This window comes from Limanda limanda, chromosome 7 (assembly GCF_963576545.1).
Source record: "Limanda limanda chromosome 7, fLimLim1.1, whole genome shotgun sequence".
In the NCBI taxonomy this organism is placed as follows: Eukaryota; Metazoa; Chordata; class Actinopteri; order Pleuronectiformes; family Pleuronectidae; genus Limanda; species Limanda limanda.
The window spans coordinates 5,331,455-5,356,213 of NC_083642.1; the positions used below are offsets into that span (position 1 = coordinate 5,331,455).

Consider the following 24,759-nt stretch of genomic DNA (forward strand, 5'->3'; position numbering starts at 1 on the left):
ATTCTGTCAGATGACTACCTGCTGTTGGAACTGTGTCAGTCGAAGGAGCAAGTAAAATACCCTGTGCAGATATGACAACTCTGGCTGATTGTGTATTTCATGTTAAAACAGATTGTGGTCAGGTTACATAGTTTGCTATTCGTCCCCATGCGAGGAGTGTGGGCTTAACGATGACTCATCTACAGCGGGTTACTCACAGGATATGTCTCTTTATGATGGCGATACCGTGTTCAGTGTAGAAAAGGAAATGCTCTTCCACACTTTAACCCTTTGACACACAAGCTATGCAAACCTCTTCTAATTCACAACATGGGTCAAAATGGATGTCTTTGTTATTTTATAGCTTATTCTTCCTTCTTTATTTAGGAGAAGGCTTCTTTGATGACATAGAAGACTTATGTCATCAAAGGCTTACTCATTTAACAGAGGACACACCCACAACTCCAGCTTGATCCTGTAGACCAGTGTTGTAAAAAAAACAAAGCCTGAAACCCAGCACTGTGAAAAAGTTATTTTTAAATACAATTTTTGAAAATGTTGCCCCCGTTTTTCTGTGTTTCATGTTGTCCCCAGTCACAAAACAAGTAACACAGGCACATTCACATCACAATCCTCTGCCAAATTTGTTTCCACTTTCCCTTTTGATCCTGCCACTGTATCAGAAAGACAGACACCATATTATAAGTTCATAATTTATGTATTGGCATCACAAACATCATTCATTGATTTTTTCAATTCAAAGCGTCACACCCCAAAGCAATGGTGTTATTGTAATCGCTCTGCCTGTTTTACATTTATTGTCCACTTGATGGCACAATAGAGAAAATGAAGCACCATGAAGCTTCAGCCCATGAGTGAACCAATTGGATGGAAAGCTTCAATGCTGCACGAAGCTTCATCTCGCCATCACTTGCCACAGGAGAGCAGCTGCTGTCACAGTGGGGACTGAGGAGGAAACTTAATCTGTGTTGTTTACTGTGACATGCGTAAAAAAGGAAGGGCGTTGCTATGGAAGGACAAACGCTTCACTTACTGTGACGCCAGGCCTAACCACGCCCACTAACCACGCATCAAGGGCAGACAACATTCTGAAGATTCTGTGGAATTTGAGTTTAAAGTAGTAAAACGCAGCATACTTCCGGTTCATATCAGTCTGAATTTACATGGGAAAACATTGAAGAATGTGAAATCTCAGTTTTCTCATTAGTCATATTTATTATTAATCATTTACAACCATCATATAAAAAAAAACAATACTGATTTTCAAAAAAATATAAATACATACAAAAGTTATAATCCGCATTATAAGGCCAGGGCTTTAATTACTGATGTCCCATTATGAAAAGTCTATTCTTGGAATGGCAGAGACAATGTTAAACTGTTTTGAAATATCAATACTGTCTGTACCATACTAGATTTGTTTATTACTCCACGATATAACTTTTCATTTTCATGTTTTTGGCCTCTTGAAGGAATTTCTTCAACTTTTGATCAATTGTCATTTGGGCTCAAAGATAAAGTGATTATGTTTCAGGGGTCAAAGGTCATATACATCTGTTAAAAACTGTAATTACAAATATGTAAATGGAAACAAGAATGCCACCCAGTAGAGCCCATCCCTCCTTATGAACACACATTTATATTTACTGGATAAGGATTGCTATTTGGCTCTGCACCAAACTGCGCAAAACAAATGTCAAAATTCAAACTTGACTTCGAAACATCCACTTTTGCATAATGCAAGTCACTGAACAGAGTGCGGAACTTGCTTGAAATGAACCTCTCTCTTCCTCTTTGGACATTTCCTTTGTCTTGTCGTGGTACATTTAAGAACTATGAACAGAAATATCAGTAAGGACGCCAAATAACCCCAACGCAGCAACGTGTACCAGAGTGGTGCCCATGCCTGGAACCTGAAAACAAAAAGCAGATCTGATTAGTGTGACTACAAAGCTTGTATTATATCCATCAAGGTGGTTAAATTAGACTGTGATGTAATCTGACCTTTTCAGAAGGAGATCAGGATGGGTGTGATTCATTTCTAAAGGCTGGTTTCTTGTTTCCGTGTAGATTTTCCAATTGGTGGTCAGAGCTGGAGTGCTGGCACTGGTGGTGCACATCCTGTCTGCACAGTCATAGCTGGGTTGGCCTGATGATTAAAAAAGACATTGAAATGTTGCTCTTTTATTAGCTTTAAGCTTGTGAAATATGTATTTTACAGCAACTCTGAAACAGATCACACCCTGTGAGTATACGCTTTAAAGCGTGAGTGTAATAAATGTCAACATGAAGCTCCTGTGTTGAGTTTTTTTAAAACAATATTTTTGAAAGTTTAGGAATCAACACATCAACTGAAGGCGTGTCCTTTTGCTTGTGGAAAAATGTGAAGGTTGCAATGAAGAGTTGTGTCATGACTCATGGGTCATATATAGTATTATTTGATAGTGTATTTTTCTGATATCACCACTAGGGATCATTAAAGTCAAACTCTGACACAGATTAACTTAAATCTTTTGTTTAAACAATATATAATCTATTTATACAGTATTCACAATGATGATGTTTATTAATGATGATTCCAATAATCCAATCAAACAAGTTGCTTTGATGGTTTTTAGCTCTTTCTGCTAAAGCTGTGCAATAAACGATTATACCTACTGTACCTAAAAGGAATTATAAAGTACTATTTTACTATTATTATTAAGTACAAATTACCCTACAGCAACAGCTGCCTTAAAGACACTGCTGTCATGAGGACCAAAGCAAGTACAGATGATAGTGAGACTTTATCTTGAGCAGTATTATAATCCTACCTGTCAAATCTTAATGTCTTTACCTGTCATATCTGTTGGTATCTGCTGTATAATGATCATAAATCACAGTCTGAGCAGATGCTCTCATAAAACAACATCTTATTATGTCCTGTAAATGTTTTATTATTCCCTGGAGACAACAAGGAACGCTGATTCTTACCTTTATATTTCTCAGAGAGAATACAAGACCTCATCTGTTCTTACCCTGCAGATTCACAACATATACACAGCCGCTGTGTGCAGGCCTCAGGACCTGCACGGAGAGGACCTCACTCTCCTGACTGCTCAGGGTGTTACTGGCCCAACCCAGTCTCATCAGGAAACGTTCAGTGGGAACGTTGGTCCACTTGGACAAACGTTTCCATCTCACAATCTGGCCTATCAGATTGTGAGATGGAAACGTTTGGTCCGCCCATTGTTTTGCATTGACGTGTTTTCACGTCACGTGACTCCCGAGTTCCCGTCTACGGAAAGGAAAACATGGCGGACAGTCCTTGTTTTTTCAGATAAAAATATGATTTTGTAACTTAGTCTGGGCATAAAAATACATTCTGACACCATTTCTAGCGAGAAATGTGGTCTTTGCTTCCACAGTCTTCAGCCAGTTCGTGCTTATGATATATATTTTAATAGTTATCACGAATGTTTTTTTCGTTGCTATGATGGTTGCTATGGACGCTGCCATGCCGAGAACCACGTCGTAGCGTGCTGTTTAAATCACCGTCCCTGCGTGGTGTCGTTCAGTGCTCGTGAATGTTATTCATGTTAAATAATATTAATATTTGAGGCTAGATTACACCTCTAATGCGAAGGATCTTGCGAGTCTGTTCAGAGGCGGACCGAGTCCGCCACCGGACCGAGTCCGCCACCGGAAATAACGTGTGGCTGTCAACATCCGCTCCCTTTAACTAGAAGCTGCGTCATACACACAGAGCATTTGGGAGACCACGATGTCGTCTTCCTTCTGTCAGGTAAGTAGTTTATTGTTTTTAAAGATCGTTACGATCTAGGTTCACAGTCCGAGTGCTGAGACAGCGGATGTGGAGTCCGTCGATACCCACAATGGATGCTTTTCTTCAGCTAATATGCCATTGTTAGCCACATGCTTCAGCCCACGGTAGCATGTGATTACCTGGGAGGTGAAAACATGGTTATTCAAACCAGTTCAAGATGCTTAGCTCATCATTGAGGGACGCTACAATATAAATATAAACATGAATTTGATTTATGAATGCTTTAGATTAATAAGGAGCGTATTTCTCTACCAATACTTCACAATAACAGATCAATTTGGTTTAATGTATAGAATGTAATATGACAATAATGTTTTCATGTTATGGAGTTGCGATTCATTTTATAAAACAATTCCTATGTTCTGTTTTTTAATCAAGGAGGATCCAAGTGAAGCTACAGGAGTATGATGAAGAGCAACAAGGGCAGCCTGGAGAGAAAGAGGAGCCGGGTTGAGCCCACTACTCTCATCCACGTACCACGAGGAAGATGAGGGAGAGAAATTATCCTACCATTAAAGAGGTACTTTTAAGTTGCATACCAGAAACACCATTTTATATAATGTGCCAAATATACATTTTTATTAAATCCCCAAAGTACGCTGGCTGAAATACAAGTTAATATCACACTGAAAGAGTTTTGATCAATCATGCTTCCCTGCTGTGGTTGTTCAACTGGGAAAACAACTTTTTCCACAGGAAGGCAAGTAAATTTAAGGAATGCTTGTGCAAAGTTTTCCTCTGTTATGTATAATGATGACCCCCATCAGACATTATGTTAGCAATATTTACACCTTTTCATTTATACTGTTTATTTCTTTCTACATGTGTGAATTTGCCTTCATTAGTTTCAGAAAAGAGCGATCATGTATCGGTCAGTGGGCGGCAGCACGAGACTCCGCAAACTAGTCTTTAAGCAAAGTAGACGAAGGCATTGAGGTTGCGGCCTGCCATCATTATTATTTTGCTTAAGGGACTGAATATGTTTCATGCAGAAATATTAGCATTTCCCTTATATCTACCAAAACTGCTTGTTTCACAGACTGCAGTTTTGTTTTGATCCGATGTGGTGTGCAAATACCAACTGTATCTGCAATGGGTTGTTGGGCATTAATATTTGTAACTCTAATTTTGTTTTGACAGACTGTGCAAAGAATGTTGAGAACATCACCACTCTACAGGAATACACAGTCCAGTAATGTGTGTCAGAAGTTCAGTAGTGAACGACAGGTACTGTGGAAAAATGTGTGTCATTGTTGTACAATGTCCTTTGACTCTGTTTACACAAGGTCAACACAAAAAGGTTTGATTGTAAACTGATATTGGTATGAATTCATGTTATACTCCTCTTCACAAGAAACAAACAATTTACAAAAAAAACCACTAGAATTACCGCACTGCGTTGTATGACTCCGCTAACCAGTGCAGTGTCCGTCTACATATTTCTACATATTTTCTCTCATATAAATGTCACTGTAACCTCTTGACAACTGAAACCATAACATGAGGTCAGTGTGGCCTTGACCTTTTGACTTTAAGACAAATACACAGTTAGACAACCCGAAAACATGCAGTAATGCCTCCGGCGACTCGCTATTACAGAGGCATTAAAATGTTAAGTGTAGTAGACTGGATTTTATTGGTGTTACATTGGACATCTTGTATTGGTACACAAAAAATATATTTGGTTTCACATTTTAGATGGCATAAGCAGAGACATCAACTCAGGAAATGGATTTCTGCAGAAAATTAAGCCTTGTATGTGTGTATATATACATACAAACGCACTTTTAAAACGTTTTGTTTTTTATCATATATTCTCAGGTAGTACTGACGCATTTACGGAGATGGGACATGAGGGCCTTGTCTGCGTGCCCAAGAGAAGATTCCACAGAGTTCAAGCTGAGCAGGCTGCAGCAGGTTTGGAGGAATCCTCCTCTGAAGAGGAAACATGGCGAGGTTCTTCTCCACTGATGAAGAAATGTGAGTGCTGTGATTAGGTCAAATCTGCTAAAATGCTACTGTGGCTCCTGGGCCCTGCTATTAGCTTGGTGTATGGTAGCTGTTAGCTTTAGCATATTTATTTTTTAGGGGCCTGTCTGACGTTTATGTTTTAAAAAAAAAATCAGAGGGAACCATCTTCATAATTTAACACTATGGTTTCTTTGTGTCCTTCAGATCTTCTCAAGAGAAGCTGCCTCAGCTCCACGGTCCCTCCTGCAGCCTCCACTCCTGATGCTAACCCCCGGTCTCCATCACACCATCCGGGCAGACCTGGAGTCACAGAACTTTGTCCAGAGCTGCCGTCTGAGAATTGTTGATCATATAATTTTCAGCAGATGCCTTAATGTAATGTTTGTGCACAATAAATGACATTGATCATAACATATTGGTATTTCCTTGCAGTCATACACCATGATATTGGCAGATAAGATGTTGATTACATTAAAGCAGTGAATGCTCTGCTTTAAGCAACATAAACACACAATGATCCAATGGATTTGAAGTAGAATGGGCACGTTACATTCTGTAGAGAGTAACTCAGTAACGGAAGTCAGAAAATAACTTTATCTGAGGTTCAGTCAGTTATAGTCACAGCAAAGCACACAGGTCTTGTTGTCTAAGTGGCAACCATATCATAATGTTTAAGATGTGTAACATCAAGCTTGTGTATCAGGGCTAAATACATCCAGTCATAAGTAAGTTCACCCTCTTGTTAACACTAAAAGTAGGTGACCCAGATGTTTCACAATGCAATCTGATAAGGTCTTATGAGAAACATTCTTAACATTAAAGAAATGAACACAGAGGATAGCAATAGATGTTTCACTTTAAATCAGTAGCTGGTAATCGGCAGACTGACTTATTCAAACACATTAATACTACAATGAATGAGGCAGGGGTTTGCTATCAGAAATTATTTCTGGGACATTAATTTAAAAGATCTCCAGTATAAGCAAATGTGTTCTAAAATTGGTTTACATCCAAGTGAGAGGCTGTCCCATCTCATGGATTTAAGATATATATATTGTTTGTATTAGCTGTCCCTCAGTGAAGTACTTGCACTTCTTGAAAAGCTCTATATAAATAAGATGTATTATTGTTTATACATTGCCCTCTAGTATATGTTTTCCTAAGTCATTGTAGATACAGAAACAACAGTATGGTTCAAGTGACAGTAAGTGGAAGGTGAAGGTCATTTCCATGAGCTCAAGAGAAACCTAATGTGACGATATAGTTGATTTCTGATAGGAAGCACCTGCCTCATTCATTGTAGTATTAATGTGTTTGAATAAGTCAGTCTGCCGATTACCAGCTACTGATTTAAAGTGAAACATCTATTGCTATCCTCTGTGTTCATTTCTTTAATGTTAAGAATTTTTCTCATAAGACCTTATCAGATTGCATTGTGAAACATCTGGGTCACCTACTTTTAGTGTTAACAAGAGGGTGAACTTACTTATGACTGGATGTATTTAGCCCTGATACACAAGCTTGATGTTACACATCTTAAACAATATGATATGGTTGCCACTTAGACAACAAGACCTGTGTGCTTTGCTGTGACTATAACTGACTGAACCTCAGATAAAGTTATTTTCTGACTTCCGTTACTGAGTTACTCTCTACAGAATGTAACGTGCCCATTCTACTTCAAATCCATTGGATCATTGTGTGTTTATGTTGCTTAAAGCAGAGCATTCACTGCTTTAATGTAATCAACATCTTATCTGCCAATATCATGGTGTATGACTGCAAGGAAATACCAATATGTTATGATCAATGTCATTTATTGTGCACAAACATTACATTAAGGCATCTGCTGAAAATAATATGATCAACAATTCTCAGACGGCAGCTCTGGACAAAGTTCTGTGACTCCAGGTCTGCCCGGATGGTGTGATGGAGACCGGGGGTTAGCATCAGGAGTGGAGGCTGCAGGAGGGACCGTGGAGCTGAGGCAGCTTCTCTTGAGAAGATCTGAAGGACACAAAGAAACCATAGTGTTAAATTATGAAGATGGTTCCCTCTGATTTTTTTTTAAAAACATAAACGTCAGACAGGCCCCTAAAAAATAAATATGCTAAAGCTAACAGCTACCATACACCAAGCTAATAGCAGGGCCCAGGAGCCACAGTAGCATTTTAGCAGATTTGACCTAATCACAGCACTCACATTTCTTCATCAGTGGAGAAGAACCTCGCCATGTTTCCTCTTCAGAGGAGGATTCCTCCAAACCTGCTGCAGCCTGCTCAGCTTGAACTCTGTGGAATCTTCTCTTGGGCACGCAGACAAGGCCCTCATGTCCCATCTCCGTAAATGCGTCAGTACTACCTGAGAATATATGATAAAAAACAAAACGTTTTAAAAGTGCGTTTGTATGTATATATACACACATACAAGGCTTAATTTTCTGCAGAAATCCATTTCCTGAGTTGATGTCTCTGCTTATGCCATCTAAAATGTGAAACCAAATATATTTTTTGTGTACCAATACAAGATGTCCAATGTAACACCAATAAAATCCAGTCTACTACACTTAACATTTTAATGCCTCTGTAATAGCGAGTCGCCGGAGGCATTACTGCATGTTTTCGGGTTGTCTAACTGTGTATTTGTCTTAAAGTCAAAAGGTCAAGGCCACACTGACCTCATGTTATGGTTTCAGTTGTCAAGAGGTTACAGTGACATTTATATGAGAGAAAATATGTAGAAATATGTAGACGGACACTGCACTGGTTAGCGGAGTCATACAACGCAGTGCGGTAATTCTAGTGTTTTTTTTTGTAAATTGTTTGTTTCTTGTGAAGAGGAGTATAACATGAATTCATACCAATATCAGTATACAATCAAACCTTTTTGTGTTGACCTTGTGTAAACAGAGTCAAAGGACATTGTACAACAATGACACACATTTTTCCACAGTACCTGTCGTTCACTACTGAACTTCTGACACACATTACTGGACTGTGTATTCCTGTAGAGTGGTGATGTTCTCAACATTCTTTGCACAGTCTGTCAAAACAAAATTAGAGTTACAAATATTAATGCCCAACAACCCATTGCAGATACAGTTGGTATTTGCACACCACATCGGATCAAAACAAAACTGCAGTCTGTGAAACAAGCAGTTTTGGTAGATATAAGGGAAATGCTAATATTTCTGCATGAAACATATTCAGTCCCTTAAGCAAAATAATAATGATGGCAGGCCGCAACCTCAATGCCTTCGTCTACTTTGCTTAAAGACTAGTTTGCGGAGTCTCGTGCTGCCGCCCACTGACCGATACATGATCGCTCTTTTCTGAAACTAATGAAGGCAAATTCACACATGTAGACAGAAATAAACAGTATAAATGAAAAGGTGTAAATATTGCTAACATAATGTCTGATGGAGGTCATCATTATACATAACAGAGGAAAAATTTGCACAAGCATTCCTTAAATTTACTTGCCTTCCTGTGGAAAAAGTTGTTTTCCCAGTTGAACAACCACAGCAGGGAAGCATGATTGATCAAAACTCTTTCAGTGTGATATTAACTTGTATTTCAGCCAGCGTACTTTGGGGATTTAATAAAAATGTATATTTGGCACATTATATAAAATGGTGTTTCTGGTATGCAACTTAAAAGTACCTCTTTAATGGTAGGATAATTTCTCTCCCTCATCTTCCTCGTGGTACGTGGATGAGAGTAGTGGGCTCAACCCGGCTCCTCTTTCTCTCCAGGCTGCCCTTCTTGCTCTTCATCATACTCCTGTAGCTTCACTTGGATCCTCCTTGATTAAAAAACAGAACATAGGAATTGTTTTATAAAATGAATCGCAACTCCATAACATGAAAACATTATTGTCATATTACATTCTATACATTAAACCAAATTGATCTGTTATTGTGAAGTATTGGTAGAGAAATACGCTCCTTATTAATCTAAAGCATTCATAAATCAAATTCATGTTTATATTTATATTGTAGCGTCCCTCAATGATGAGCTAAGCATCTTGAACTGATTTGAATAACCATGTTTTCACCTCCCAGGTAATCACATGCTACCGTGGGCTGAAGCATGTGGCTAACAATGGCATATTAGCTGAAGAAAAGCATCCATTGTGGGTATCGACGGACTCCACATCCGCTGTCTCAGCACTCGGACTGTGAACCTAGATCGTAACGATCTTTAAAAACAATAAACTACTTACCTGACAGAAGGAAGACGACATCGTGGTCTCCCAAATGCTCCGTGTGTATGACGCAGCTTCTAGTTAAAGGGAGCGGATGTTGACAGCCACACGTTATTTCCGGTGGCGGACTCGGTCCGGTGGCGGACTCGGTCCGCCTCTGAACAGACTCGCAAGATCCTTCGCATTAGAGGTGTAATCTAGCCTCAAATATTAATATTATTTAACATGAATAACATTCACGAGCACTGAACGACACCACGCAGGGACGGTGATTTAAACAGTACGCTACGACGTGGTTCTCGGCATGGCAGCGTCCATAGCAACCATCATAGCAACGAAAAAAACATTCGTGATAACTATTAAAATATATATCATAAGCACGAACTGGCTGAAGACTGTGGAAGCAAAGACCACATTTCTCGCTAGAAATGGTGTCAGAATGTATTTTTATGCCCAGACTAAGTTACAAAATCATATTTTTATCTGAAAAAACAAGGACTGTCCGCCATGTTTTCCTTTCCGTAGACGGGAACTCGGGAGTCACGTGACGTGAAAACACGTCAATGCAAAACAATGGGCGGACCAAACGTTTCCATCTCACAATCTGATAGGCCAGATTGTGAGATGGAAACGTTTGTCCAAGTGGACCAACGTTCCCACTGAACGTTTCCTGATGAGACTGGGTTGGCCAGGAGCTGGGCAGCCCCACTTATATCTGTCGATTCATCTATTTGAAGAGAAAATCTGCCGCTCGCCTGCAGTTTCTCTGTTAAATGTTGTTCAATGTCTTCTGACATGTCATCTATTCTTCTTTTGATTGTGTTATCAGATGCCGGCACCTTGGATAGCTCATTTGCGGCATCTGGACCCAGCATGACACCTGCAATTATTTTGCAAGCAGGGAGGATGAGTGTCTCCGCTATTGTGTGAGGCTTCTTTTGCTTTGCAATAAGCTCCGCTAGCATGTAACTAGCCTCCATTGCCTTTTCAGACACTTTCACGGAATCCAACAAACGGTCTTGCTGCCTCTGGTTCAGATCCTGCGCTCTTTTGAAATAGGCCAGGTTTCTCTCAGCGTGGAAGGGATGTTTGGTTTCCAAGTGCCTCTTCAGCTTGCTTGGAACCATATTAGCATTAGCTAACTTCTCCCGACAGAGGACGCACTCCGGCTGAGGAATGTTGACATCCCCGGTCCAACTGAAGCCATAAGACAGGTAACTTTCATGATACTGTCGGCTGACAGTTTTTTTCCTCTTTTCTTTCGGTGGGTTGTCGGACTCGGCAGTCTCTGCACTGGTGGTTGGTGGTTTGCTCCGCACGAGAAAGCGCTCCATTTTCCCTCTTGTTTATGTTTTAATGTTGTGTTCACCTGCGCCACTGCGCGAACAGTGAAATGTGGGATCCTCTTTGAGGATTTTTTAAATAGTTTTTAGATAAAGAGTTTGCCTCTGTATTATGGAATGAGTGCATTCAAAGTAGTATATAGTAAATTAAAATAATTATTTTTGTATAGTTGTATACTATATTGCAGTAGGCTATGGTTGTCACAAAATCCCACGGCACACTTGGACTTGCCTCACGGCACACCAGTGTGCCGCGGCACACAGTTTGGGAACCACTGGTCTAGTGGTTAGGATTCGGCGCTCTCACCGCCGCGGCCCGGGTTCGATTCCTGGTCAGGGAACTCACTTTTGGTTAACACTTCAACTGATACGATTTAGTGTTTTACTCGCTTGATCGAGGGTTATTTCCCATGAGCACATTGACATCCAGCAAACGGACCGAATGGTCCAGAAATGTGTCAGTGTCTTCTGTCGGGGTGAAAGCGACAGGGTGGAAGGACAACAGACGGTAACAGCCTCTTTTAAATCATATTTCCAATAGCACTGTTATTCTAATAAAATATGTACTGTATAGGATTTGGTGTAACTTACCCATGAGTGAGACAATAGTTCACGAGTATGTTTGTTTATCCTTTCTGAGAGAGTGGTGAAGCTGAGTGTGTAAACAAATCACTGATAACTTCATTTATTTTGTATTTTATGAGGGGAAATGTAAAAGTTTCTGTTATTGTTGGTAATGTGTGCGTTGTTAACACTCACAATCAGATGTGACTTAGAGGAGATTGATATTAAGATTGTATTTGATGGGTCAATCCACCTCTACATGTGAGCTCTTGAGAAAGGGGAAGTCTAAAAAGCCAGGAAATTCATCAGTGTGGAGGAGTATGCCTGTTCTTTCTGTGACTCATTGCAGCTGATTGTTCATGCCTCTCTCTCACTGTGTGTGTGTGTGTGTGTGTGTGTGTGTGTGTGTGTGTGTGTGTGTGTGTGTGTGTGTGTGTGTGTGTGTGTTTGTGTGTGTGTGTGTGTGTGTGTCTGTGTTTCTGTGTGTAAAACCTGTAGGTTGGCTGTGATGCTGCTCTTTGTTCTCTGGTCCAGTTTCCTGGTTTTGTGGCCATCACAAGGCGGTGGGTGACTTTTTGACACTGCAGACCACAACGTCAACTGCTAATACAACTTCAGCGTTGGCACCACAACGATCCCACACGCAGGCGCTCACACTCACATCCTGATGGATCCTCATACACGCCTATGACACTTAAAACCAGCTCATCTCCAGTGCACCATGCTTTGTGCGTCAGATGTTGCTTTTTCATCAAGGTGGTGTTGCACTGTCTCTTGTGTTTAAGGAAACAGTTTTCAATTACCACCTCGATGATAACAAATTACCCAGAAACCTATTGTCAGCAAACAAACTTCCACCTCTTTTTTGACAAAAACACATAGCTGGTGCGGAGGAGGGGGCGGCCATGTACAGTTTGAGCGGTCAGGTCGTGTCAGACAATCTGACCGCACAGTGTGAGCACATCGTTTGTGACTTTAGGCTTCGCATCTCAGACATCTCACAGGGTGAGGCAGGGCCGGGTCTAGGCAGGGGCAAGAGGGGGCCTGGCCCCCTCAAATAAATGTTGTGCCCCCTCAAACTAAAACCCAATTTATAATAATAATAATATAATAAAGCACAATGCCCCCTCAAGATTTGTGGCTGCCCCCTCATACATACCTGTCTAGACCCGGCCCTGGGGTGAGGTAGAATTTAGCAACAACATTTCTAAAGTGGCATATTGTATGTCCAGCTCTTTGTTAGGTGTGCATTATGCAAAAGTTGGGCATCATGAAGACATCATGAAACCCCGAAAGCAGCAGCTGAATGACTGAGGAGGCGTTTTTCAAAAAACCTACTAGAGGAAATAAAGAATTTGAAATGCACAATATGCAAAAATGCCCCCAGGAGATCACGTGGTATTAAAACAAATGTGCTCTCTTTGAGCTTAGACATTGGGTAGTAGCAATCACATTAGTATTCAGATTAGTAATCAGAATAGTTGGATGCAAAGAGTGTTCCATCAAGATGCATCCTCTAAAATGTGGAAGTGGCACAAGTAAGAAAGTCATAGCAGTGTTTAAATTAGAGGGCGTAGACAGGTTAGAGAGAGAAGCCGCTGTTGAGCCATTTTACTCATTATGACAAATGTGGCGCTAGAGGAAATATCAGGGGATAACCAGCTCACCAGACATGAATATCTATCCTCTGGGGAGCATGAACGTCTGTAAAATATTTCATGGCAATGTGTCCAGTAAATGTTGAGGGATAAAATAAGAAAACACATGGCTGTCTTTTGAGGAGGGTCATATTATTATTTTCTTAAGAATTGGATTTTAGAACCAAACAGTCAGAATGAGTTAAGTATAGGCACTAAACTAAGGTAAAACTTGGTAGGAATGACATTTTTCAGAAACAGAAAACCTATGAAACACGATAGGAAATAAAAACTTGATACTCACATTATGTCTCCTTTATTTTTGATGGACTTTACCTGCACGCTATCAATTGCAAGTCAGAACATGGCAATCTCACTGACCTTTGTGTTATCTTAACAGCGATGGAAGGCAACAATCAGGAAGGCTGTCAGAGGGAAATGGTTACTGAGGAGGTAAGGATCCAAATCAAACACCACACATGCACGATAGAAGTTTGCTGCAAGTATAAAGATTTTTGTTGTTGTTGTTTGAAAAACTATTTCAGCTCCAAGTGCTTGACTTCACAAATTCTTCGCTCCTGGAACACTCTGTAGAGCTGACTGATGTACGTGAAACCTTCATCTGCCTCCTTTACCCAACAAATCTACTCAACTGCTCCTGGTCATTCCTCACATTAGAGAAGGATATGCAGCTCTCTGTCGGTATCAGGTACTCATATGGTTTTTATATTCTAGAATAGATAACACAATCATGTTCCACAAACCATCAAATGTGTCATGTTTATAGTGGAAAACTGTTCAAGTTTAAGAGATGAAATATGAATACATTTACAACAAAGGCAAGCACATCTGTATCAGTTGCTTTGAAGGTTTCCTTGTGTGTTCATCCAGTGTCTGCCATGATACCACGACAGTTCAGTCTCTGAACCAATCGCTTGTGGAACGGGTCGGATCAAGGTCTTTAGATCTGCAGGAGGATGAAGAGTTACATGTAATACTTCAATTTAACATGTCCCAGCATGACAAGTGGAGAGCCTACACCTACCAATACGACATGACCACACTGGGTGAGACTCCTGAGTAAACTGATTTGTTTTTGAGTATTTGAGAATGTCAATTTGACAGATGGTCTTAATTAATGAATAATGCACAAGGTATCACAGACAGAGTCAAGTTAGGTGAGAAAACAAAGGGCAGGAAGGAGAAGTCCAAGTGCTGTTTGGGTGAGGCAAGTGTTGTTATTCTATGATAAGCCACCGAAAAACTAACACTAAAGATACCTTGCAATATGTTTTTGTTTGTGTGTGTATGTGTTTTAGGGTGTCTAAACTTCTGTTTCCTCCGATTCCTCGCCCACCGCCTAAGTACATATATTACCTGGAAGACAATGACACTTTCAATGTAAGTACACACCCATGATGTACACACACATACTCATATCATGTCAGCAACTCACCGAGCCGTGCACATTCATGAACAAAGGGTGCCACTGTTTTGCTTTTTCTGTTTTGTTTCCAGTTCTCCCATCCTGTGCAGCCTTCTAAGGCTGAAGAGGAGATCACCAAGGTGGAGGAAGAAGAGGAGAACCCTTTAAAGACATTTTAAAAGTAATATGGGGAGGACGCTTTCAAATTTACAGTAATTACACAGACCTAACACCAACAGCATTTCCCCTCAGCTCAAAAATGTGTTGAATGTATGCATATGAATGTGGGAGTGTATTTGTGTGGGAGGTGTATATATTCAATGCTCTCAAGGTCAAGAGTGTTAGCTCAAGTTTACACTTTAATATTGTTCAATACTTGTTGCCCGCTTTACTTGTCACACCTTAGCTAAGGGTAAACAAAACTGTGTGGATATGGTCAAATCTTCACACGCATTCGCATTATGTCTACACATGTATAAATCTCAATATACTTTAATTTCATAAACTTCAGAACGCATTTGCAGATTCTTTTATAGGCTTTTAAGAAACACACATACGCACACATACGCACACACACACACACACACACACACACACACACACACACACACACACACACACACACACACACACACACTCTCTCTCTGGATCTAGAGCTTTGACAAAAAGTATGTACCTTTTTGTGTGTGTGTGTAATAAAGTTTGGTAATGCATCATCTGCTCTTTTTAAAATCCAGTCATTCATTTATTAATTGATTCAACCTTTATTTGTACAGAATGTTCCAGTTTGCAGTCCCTATTATAGCAGTTCATTGTTTACAGAATGATAACAGCAAAAGCAAAAATCCAACATTAAGACAAACGTTGACGCTTACACCAGGTCCAAGGTCAATGAACGCCTGTCATTAATTTGTCTTTACTGAAGTTCGACTTTTCCTGTAATTTCTGTTTATTGACAATAAAACACAATTATAAAAACTGTAAAAAAAATAAAAGACAGCATTAAAAAAAGTGTGAAAACGATTGAATGGGATAAAGAATGAATCAACGCGAAATGAAAAATAGGTCTGACATTTGCTAATTTTCTTTCTGGCAGAGCGTTAGATGAGACGATGATGAGAACACCACTGTTACAACATCTTTCCATTAAACATGAAACTACAGTTAGCTTAGCTTAACATAGCTACAAACTACATTGACTGATTCCATATAAGGACTTTTGAAGTTCTTCTCACCCACCTCAAGGACAACCTACACTCTTCTACAGGATCTGAAGAAATGTCTTGATATTAATCTCATAAAGCTATTTGTTCTGTCTAACTAAGAGAGACGTGTGTCTAAAAAGTTGTTCGAAAGTTTGACTTTTTTTGGTTGGGACTTCCTCTATATATAATTAGAAAGATAAATGGTTCTACCAACAGACCAAGGTATTGATAGGATAAGCTCCATGGTTCAAAAGTCTAATAAGCTGGACTTGTATGAGCCTAACAAACTGAACCAGGTTTAGCCACAGAGCAACAAATACATATATTATCAATGAGATAAAGTATTACAGCAACAATGAACAGAATCACTGAAATGAACAAAGCAAAAGAGAACATTTACAATTAGCTGATGCTAAAGTGACACGAATAAAGATAAAAAATGAAACACAGAAAATATGTGAAAATATTCTGCGTATCTCATCTTCAGTTTTTCCGCCTGATTAACAGCATTGGTCCACTCGTCTGAAGGCACAACCTTATCAGACGGACCTGCCGCTGCCGCTGCTGCTCCTGCCATTGCCGCTGCTACTACCGCTGCCGCCGCTGCTGCTCATTTCCATGTAGACAAACTCTGTAGAGGAAACAGATGGAACTGTAAGATAACTGAGTGAGGAGGTCATGAGGCACAACAAACCTTTCACTACTGTGTCATGGGAATTTTTGTAAAATCTAGCACAAAGTCCCCTGGCACTCCAGGTCACACCCCTGGTGTGAAATCCCAACACAAGATGTCCGAGACACCATCAAGTTTGACCCTTTGGATAAACACATTTGTTTATCCCATCCTCTACATGCATGTCTGTTCTTCTATTAATCATTACCCAAATGCAGAATTCTTATCACAGCTTCAAAAGGAAACTTTGATTTACCACAAACACAAAAAAACTGAAACAACCACTCGTGATTCTGCGTTTGTATCTGTTTGAGTTTTCATATACTTTTTGAATACATTATATTGTAACATACTGAAGAAAGGGTGTGTGTGTGTGTGTGTGTGCGTGTGTGTGTGTGTGTGTGTGTGTGTGTGTGTGTGTGTGTGTGTGTGTGTGTGTGTCTTTGTGTGACATACCTTGTGCAGTACTGATGTACTGTAGCTGTGTTCTGTCCAGTGGGTGTGTGAGGGGACAGTTGTGACACCTGAGGCTGAACCTCCTCTGTAGTTCTCTATCAGTGTTTCCAGTGTCCCAAAGCTCTGCCGTCTGATGCCTGAACTCTGACTAACACAAACACACAAATCAAAAATAACCTCCTGGTTTATATGTCTGTGAAGTGTGTGACATGTGCGATCTGGATGCAGATGTTCGCTCACCTGAGGACCCCAGCCGTCGATGGAGTGTACAAGCCGGAAGGTGTGCACAAACTGTGTTTTCCTGCAAAACACACATTTCAGAGATTTGAATGGTTTACTGTGAAATCCGTAAAATGTGACTATATGTTCACATATGTTTGAATGGAGTGATGACATCTGAAAGAGATGGTTAATGAACTGGGAGCAGAGGTTGTACCTGATTTCAGTTTCATGTCCAACACACACAAGGTGAAACAAACTTTAATTTACGCCTCACAAATCTTTCTAGAGCAGGGGCAGATTCAGTAAGGTGCACATATGAATAATTCCTTTTTTACTTTTAGCTCTGTAGCTTTGAGAAAAGTCACATATCATTGATCCCTCACATGTGGCTCTCTCTGAGGTTTCTACATATTTTTACCCTGTTAACAGGTTTTTTTTTGTAGTTTGTTTTTCCTTACTCTTGCTGAGGGTTTAGGACAGAGGATGTCACACCATGTTAAAGCCCTATGAGACGAATTGTGATTTGTGAATATGGGCTATACAAATAAAATTTGATTGATTGATTGATTGATTGATTGATTGATTGATTGATTGATCTTATTTTGAAAAAATATCCTTGTTCAAGCACATTTGTGAACTTCAAAAAAGCCTTGAAAGCAAACATTCTTAACAAAATAGTAATATACGAGTGACTAGTTCATCTAAATAAAAAAAGGACTACTGACAGAATAGGGGCACTTCAGAATTAGCTGGGGCCAGTGCAGTCAAAGGAGCATTGGAGATGAGATAAATGAACCTGATGTGTGAACAATCGATGTCGCAACATGAAGTTCCACTCTATTCCACCACGTGGCGCTATAAATGAACGGAATAATCCGGGGTTAATGTAGGTCAACAAAATATTTTGTATCCAGTCACAGATTGTTTCAACAAATATTTACTCACGTTCTTCAAAAATTCATTGATGTAAAATTTAAAATGCAACAGCATTGATATCAGCAACTTAACACACACATGCCATCACAATGTGTTATATACAGTATATTATGCTAATCAGCTTTTACAATCTCAGTTTACACTGGCATGATCAATGTAGTGTTGTTCTTATAGATTTGTTATAAAAATGTCATGTTTTTGTCAATTCTTAAACATTTGAATATGTAATACATAATAAATATGAAACAACACAGCACTGCAAATTTCCCAGAGTCGGCAAACAAAGTCTTGCAGCTGGCAGGAAATTGTCATATAGTGTTTATTAGATACTTTCTTATTTAGTACACAGATTGAACTGTAACTCCTGTTTAAACATAAATCCTGTTTAAAAGGTATATTATTGAGAAGAATTACATAGATATTTCTTAAAGTGAGCAACATTTTGTGAAGTTGTTCCTGACAGTACAGTATTAAGGTGCCGAGGAACAAGAAACTCAACCCCAGTATCCATTAGACTAGAAGATTATAACAAAAAATATAATCCCAAAGAATTTTAAAACTTTAAGACATTACATCAATGTCTATGCCAAATGTACAGGGTTGAAAAGCTTTACTAATGACTTATATAATATTGTTTTAACAGACTGACTTTCTCAGCTGGACTGTACACAACATATCAACTGTAAATGAATGAGGAATAAACTATTTAAATCAAGAATTATCCAACAAACCCTTAACTATCACAACCCTCCCATCTCACCTCACACACAGACAGTAGGCCCCCTGCATGGTGTCGCTGTCTCTCAGCAGAAAGCTGCCATCCCGTCCGAACCTCTCCAGCAGCCTCTCTGTGGCCTCACTCCCAATTCTCCCAAAGTAAATGGACCGAACCAGCTCCCCCTCCTGCTCCATGTCGCCTCTGAGGCCAGCACTCATGTGAGTGTAGAAAGGTGCAGGTGCAGCAGATAGTTGTGGCAACAGAGCGTGTGAAAGTATCATACGAGCGTCTCTGGTTTTCACACTTATCTGTCAAGCAGCTTGCAGCTCATGCCGTGCACTTTGTCTGAGGTAAAAAAAAAAGGTGGTCTGATAAAAAAAAATTTCACCTGACACGTCACAAAAAAGAAAAAATCGACTTAATCCTCCCTTCTTGTCCTCATCACTAGTTAACTTTCTGAAAACCTTTGTGTAAACATTTGTTTGTCACACTGTTTTATGGCAATACATGTGTATTTCAACAGTGAAACACATCAGACATTTTGACAATGTCAGTTTCCCACTGACAGCAGTGTAAACCTCATCAGGATGTGGTTTGCTGCAGACAAATCCTGTTGAGCTATAAAAATTTAAATGTGAAAATTAACTAGTTCACGCTCATAGTTTATTTTGTATTGGGATGATTTAGATGACAAACGTACAGTCATGTGTTTGAGGAATCAATGGTGTCGGATCATGTCTGTGTGTCGCTCTGCTCATTTTAACACCGAGTCATTTTCATGATGTTTAAATGCAGTCTCATAAACTCTGGAACAAATCAAACAAACACTAAGTGACTTCATGAACTGATCCGGTCCTGATAACTAGTGGTGAGTGTTTATTAGTTACTGCAGCTTCTGCTCTGATCATGACGCAGCTGATCTCTGAGCAGCATCTGTGTTTAACTTTTCTTCTTCAAGTCACTGACTTGCTGCCTCACGTGAACGAGCTCTGATCTCACTGCGTGGGTCGCTCTGAGCGTAGGCAGGTATGGGTACATGGAGAGGGTCATTCTACGCATAAATAAATTAACCATTCCGCGTAAACATGTAAATTCTGACAGCCCTAAATAAAATATATGCTGAACATTTTTCTTTTGGTCACCATTACTCTATAACTTTCTTTTGACATCAAGACATTATTATGCAGCTGTAAAAGGGTTTGAGAACATTTCTGTTTTTATCACATACTTTTTAAGTAAACACTAGTCACTAGCATTTTTTATAAAATTTTATATACATGTTCATATACGGTGACAAATCTTCAACTTAAATTCAAATGAAATTATAAAGGGTTCCAGTTGCTTCTCGTTCATCTTTTCTGGTCCTTCTTATTGTCTGGCCTGTAGTGAGTGGATGGGCTGAAGCTCTGCAGAAAACCTTTCCCCCAAATCTCTGTTGGCCTGCAGGAAACCACCAAGCCCTTTCAGCTGCTCAGTATCCTGATGAAGAGACAGTTCAAATTACATGCCATATTTACATGAATGTGTGTTAATGTCTTAGTTCATATTTATTTTTGTTCTAGTGTAAGCGTATATGTTTGCTCTTTGCACCTGTGCATCTTCATCGTCAGTATGCAGTAACTCCTGCAGCTTCTCCTGGAGCAACTCAGCCTCCCATTGGCTGATTAAGTCGATCGTGGCTTCCGATTGGTGTATAGAATCACACACTAGACCGTCCGAGTCAACAGAGTCTAGTTGGTCCAGACCAGAGACAGATACGGACAAATCGACAGTCAGCATCTGTTCAAAACAAGCAAACAAGCTGTGAGGCACAAAAAAAAGCGTGGTTCTCAAACTGGACATATTTTAACACACACACACACACACGCACACGCACACGCACACGCACACACTCACACCTCATCTATTTCTTGTCCAACTTTTGCCATCTGTGGTACGTGGCTGAACTGCCGCACAACGTGTTTCAGAGTTGTCTGGTATCTTCTTATCCATTCATCCTTGATACGCAACTCACAAGAATGCATTTACAATCTATCTTTCTATAGTACTGCTGCCAAAATCTTAACGAAAACCAGCTCCTGGTATAGAAGACTTGGTTGCAGCTGGTCTACAGCTATAACAAAAGTGTAATTTAATACTTTTAAATACCTTTTTAATAATACTTTAATTTGAAAGTATTGAAAGTTTCACAAGTTCTCTTCATTCTTGAGCCACTTATCTGTTGACTTGCATGTTCATAGTGTTGAGGTATTTTTGAATATCCTCCAACATTACTTTACATGCCACTATATATATTATGTATATTGATTATTACATTATATCTACACAGGAGAATAGTGCCTGTCTAAACTCCACAGATACTCCATTCTCTCACTAAGCAGTACCAAGGTCAGGTTATAGATAAAGATCAACCAACAGTACATTGTAGCATCTACGCTTAGGGACTTTCATATCTAACTCAGATGCACCCAGACAGAGAGGCACCGACTTCAACTCTTTTGCATATTTCTCCAGGGACAAGACGTTTGCTCATTTTACTCTGTTAGCGTTTGTATATTGTTTCACCTCCTGGTCTCCTTGCTGCATCAAGTCTACATTAAAGCCTTCTGCATAAGACATCAGCTGCTGCCTGAGTTCTCCTTTCACCAGCTTCCAGAAAACTTCCATAACACATAGCAAGCTGGCTAGAAGAGCATTAGACTAAAACATAAAGCTTAACCAGAAACAGATCAACTAATAACACAATCTAATAGTTCCTCTTGGTCAATTTGGTGGGGAAAAGGACATTTTCATGGGGACCTTTAGCAGTGATGTGCCTGAATCTAATCTGAATTTTTTAAAACACAAATATTTACCAAGGCCTTTCATTTGTTACATTGAATTTAACACATTTTATGACTTTGACCCAATCAATGAGCCTATTTTATACATTTACCTCTCTCACAAATGTTGAATCCACAGACTGGAAACAGTCACAGGAGCAGATGAGGCCTCGCAGAGCAGAGGCCTCGCATTGATCCGCCCCCTTCACTTTCCCCTGACCTCGTGGCATGTAGGCCTACAGAGAGAAAGACAGAGAGGAGAGAGGAGAGAGGAGAGAGGAGAGATGGTTAGATCGATAGTTAGATCGATAGTTAGATCGATAGTTAGATCGATAGTTAGATCGATAGAATAGATAGTGTAAACTAGAAAACTAAGATCTAATGTGTATGTATGTATGTGTGAAGGTTGCAGCTCTAAGGAAATATAGTAATATGCTGGTTTGGAATAACTGCTCTAAATGTTGGTACCTTGGCCACTTCCCAGAAGTCTGTTCTCCAAGAGGGAGGGAAACAGTTCTCCCAGCACACGGCCCTTTTCGGCTGTCTCTGGTGTCCCAGGATCTCCTTCTTCCACTCGCTACACGGCCTACATGCTGAGGAGAGCTACACACACATACGCAGTGAGAATACTTTGGTAACATCACATTTCAACCAAAATCCTTTAATCCCAGGAACCTTTCCAAATAACTAAATGCTTCCTGGAGATCTCTCGTGCTGCAAGCCCCACCCTGAAGGTCCCTGTACTTAAAGGTTTTAGCGTAAAATACAAATTCAACAAGGAACTCCTTCAATCTAAATATACCTAAATATACACAAACATAACAAGTGAGAAATAAAAAAACTAAAAATGTCAATGAAATGATATATCTGTATTATATATAATATCTGTGTATATTTAGTGGGTCTTTTCCAGTTTTTTAATAATGTGCTGAAAATGTACTGATTTCTCTCATTTGAGTACACATAATGGTAAGTGTAAAAATGATTTTCCTCCATTAAGAGACTAATTGGCATTTTACTAAAGGTTAAAGCTGGCAAAAACAAGTTGTTATTTCATACTTTCTTTGAGTGCCGCCCTGAGTAAGTATTTTATTTTGAAGGGTAAAAAGAGCTTTGTCTGGAACATTATTCAGACCCCTGCTCCTGCAAAGTTTCCCAGATCCTGGTGAAAGTTCCAGCTGTGGAAACGTAACTTGAGTCCTGAGTGAGAACCAGTTGTAAAGCCCTAGAATCATCCGGTGATATATTAAAGCAGCAGTTGATCAGACATGACAGGCTGATCCCACCTGGTTGCCTCTGCAGGCATTGGTCTCACACGTCCTCCTGAGCTGCGGGCTGTGGGCGAGCAGAGCCTTGTGGAAACCTCTCATCTGCTGGCTGGTGAAGAGATGGAGGCCACTCTTCAGTATGAGCAGACACCGTCCTGCCTTCAGCCAGTTCTTATACTCCCTGTCGTTGAGACGAAGCAGCAACTCCTCACTCACCATCTTGGCCCTCCTCACTCACTTCCTGAGAAACGAAACAAGTCCAATCACATTACTCTTACTGAGCTCCACCCACTCAGGTTAAGTAACACAGTGACCACTAGATGGCGCCATCGGCTTGGTAAACTGCAGGATGTGACCTTTTGAAGTTTACCTGCAGAGATCCAGAGGAAGCCTGGTGGTGTCACATTCTATGATCAGAGCTGCTTTGCCCCACAGAGCAGAGTCACAGATCCGTGACGTAAAGCAACATGCTGTATGACCAACAGTGTTTTGGCCTATACCTGCTTTATTTTCCTCAGTAAACTGATTTTCCATTTTTTCCCCGGGGCTTCTCTGAACCCTGTAGAGCTGAGACTGGGGAAGCTGTTGAAGGAACCTTTCTACTGCACACAGGTAAACGATAGAGCTCTACAGACTCATGATCGCTTCAGCTGAAACCTCATGACTCAGTCAATATTACTCACTTCACTAATAGCACAGGCAGGTATAGAGTCGATAACGAAGGTCTCACAAACAATAAAACTAAAAGCTGTGCAGGGTGCATTTGCCAAACCAGCCTGAACTCAAATCAGACTATAATGGTTCTCATCGAGCATCCAACAGTCACTCAAGCTGCTACTAATTCCACACTCTTATTAGTATCAGTTCCCTACATGAGTCTGATCTTTTTCATCAAAATCCATGAGTTATTCCATGTTGAAAAATGACCTGTCTCACAATATTAAATAAGGGGGAAAATAAGTCCTCCGGAGGTAGAGCAGGTTGTCCAGGAGGTCGTTGGTCCGATCAGAGTCTCCGTGCTGAAGTGTCCTCTGATGGTTGTGAAAGAGAACATGCTACGCTCTAGATACACTGTATTGGTATGTGTGTGAATGGGTAAATGGCAAAACTGTACTGTAAAGACTTGTGAGTGGTCATCAGAGACTAGCAAAGCACGATATACAGAACATACAGGCCATGTACCTGAAAAAAACATTTGACAAAGTTGAAGACATGTCCTGCTATGTAATAAGGTGTGCAGCTTCATCAAGCAATGCAAGAATTTCATTTATGAATCTCCAAGCTTTAGAAAAATAAATAAAAGAGCCTTTCCCAGGTGACACTGGTCAAGAGATTGGGACACTCGACAGGTCGCCAGGGTATTGCCGGCCCAACAAACAGAGACAAACAACCATTCCAACTCAGATTCACACCTATATTTGATCTGGATTCTCCTGGTAACCTAACCCTGGATGTCTTTGGACTGTCGTGGGTATTCGTGCCCAGC

At 40.1% G+C, this 24,759-nt stretch overlaps 1 protein-coding gene, 2 long non-coding RNA genes and 1 pseudogene across 3 annotated transcripts; 1 reads left to right on the top strand and 3 right to left on the bottom strand.

Moving 5' to 3' along the window:
* The first annotated feature begins 3,769 nt into the window (after positions 1-3,769).
* On the top strand, positions 3,770-6,208 carry LOC133005443 (uncharacterized). Its single transcript, XR_009678372.1, has 5 exons — positions 3,770-3,784; positions 4,205-4,346; positions 4,967-5,053; positions 5,648-5,806; positions 6,002-6,208. It is a non-coding gene; the product is annotated as an uncharacterized LOC133005443 (long non-coding RNA).
* Positions 6,209-7,641: 1,433 nt separating this feature from the next.
* Positions 7,642-10,100, bottom strand: LOC133005422 (uncharacterized). Its single transcript, XR_009678370.1, has 5 exons — positions 10,022-10,100; positions 9,460-9,601; positions 8,753-8,839; positions 8,000-8,158; positions 7,642-7,804 (listed from the first exon to the last, which is right to left on the bottom strand). It is a non-coding gene; the product is annotated as an uncharacterized LOC133005422 (long non-coding RNA).
* Positions 10,101-15,737: 5,637 nt separating this feature from the next.
* Positions 15,738-19,727, bottom strand: LOC133005187 (SH2 domain-containing protein 1A-like; annotated as a pseudogene).
* Positions 19,728-20,436: 709 nt separating this feature from the next.
* On the bottom strand, positions 20,437-23,522 carry LOC133005188 (uncharacterized protein CXorf38 homolog). Its single transcript, XM_061074784.1, has 5 exons — positions 23,292-23,522; positions 22,474-22,608; positions 22,119-22,241; positions 20,774-20,962; positions 20,437-20,662 (listed from the first exon to the last, which is right to left on the bottom strand). The coding sequence occupies exons 1-5, from the start codon at positions 23,490-23,492 to the stop codon at positions 20,552-20,554; spliced, it is 759 nt and encodes a 252-aa protein (XP_060930767.1). The 5' UTR covers positions 23,493-23,522; the 3' UTR covers positions 20,437-20,551.
* Between the last annotated feature and the right edge of the window lie 1,237 nt (positions 23,523-24,759).

Bases quoted from the DNA above. Each gene is read 5' to 3' on its own strand.
- LOC133005188 (XM_061074784.1), bottom strand. From the start codon at position 23,492: ATGGTGAGTGAGGAGTTGCTGCTTCGTCTCAACGACAGGGAGTATAAG. The intron at 22,242-22,473 runs GTACCAACATTT...TTCTCTCTGTAG, and splicing joins ACTTCTGGGAAGTGGCCAAG to GCCTACATGCCACGAGGTCA. The intron at 20,663-20,773 runs GTGCAAAGAGCA...TCTCTTCATCAG, and splicing joins CTGACGATGAAGATGCACAG to GATACTGAGCAGCTGAAAGG.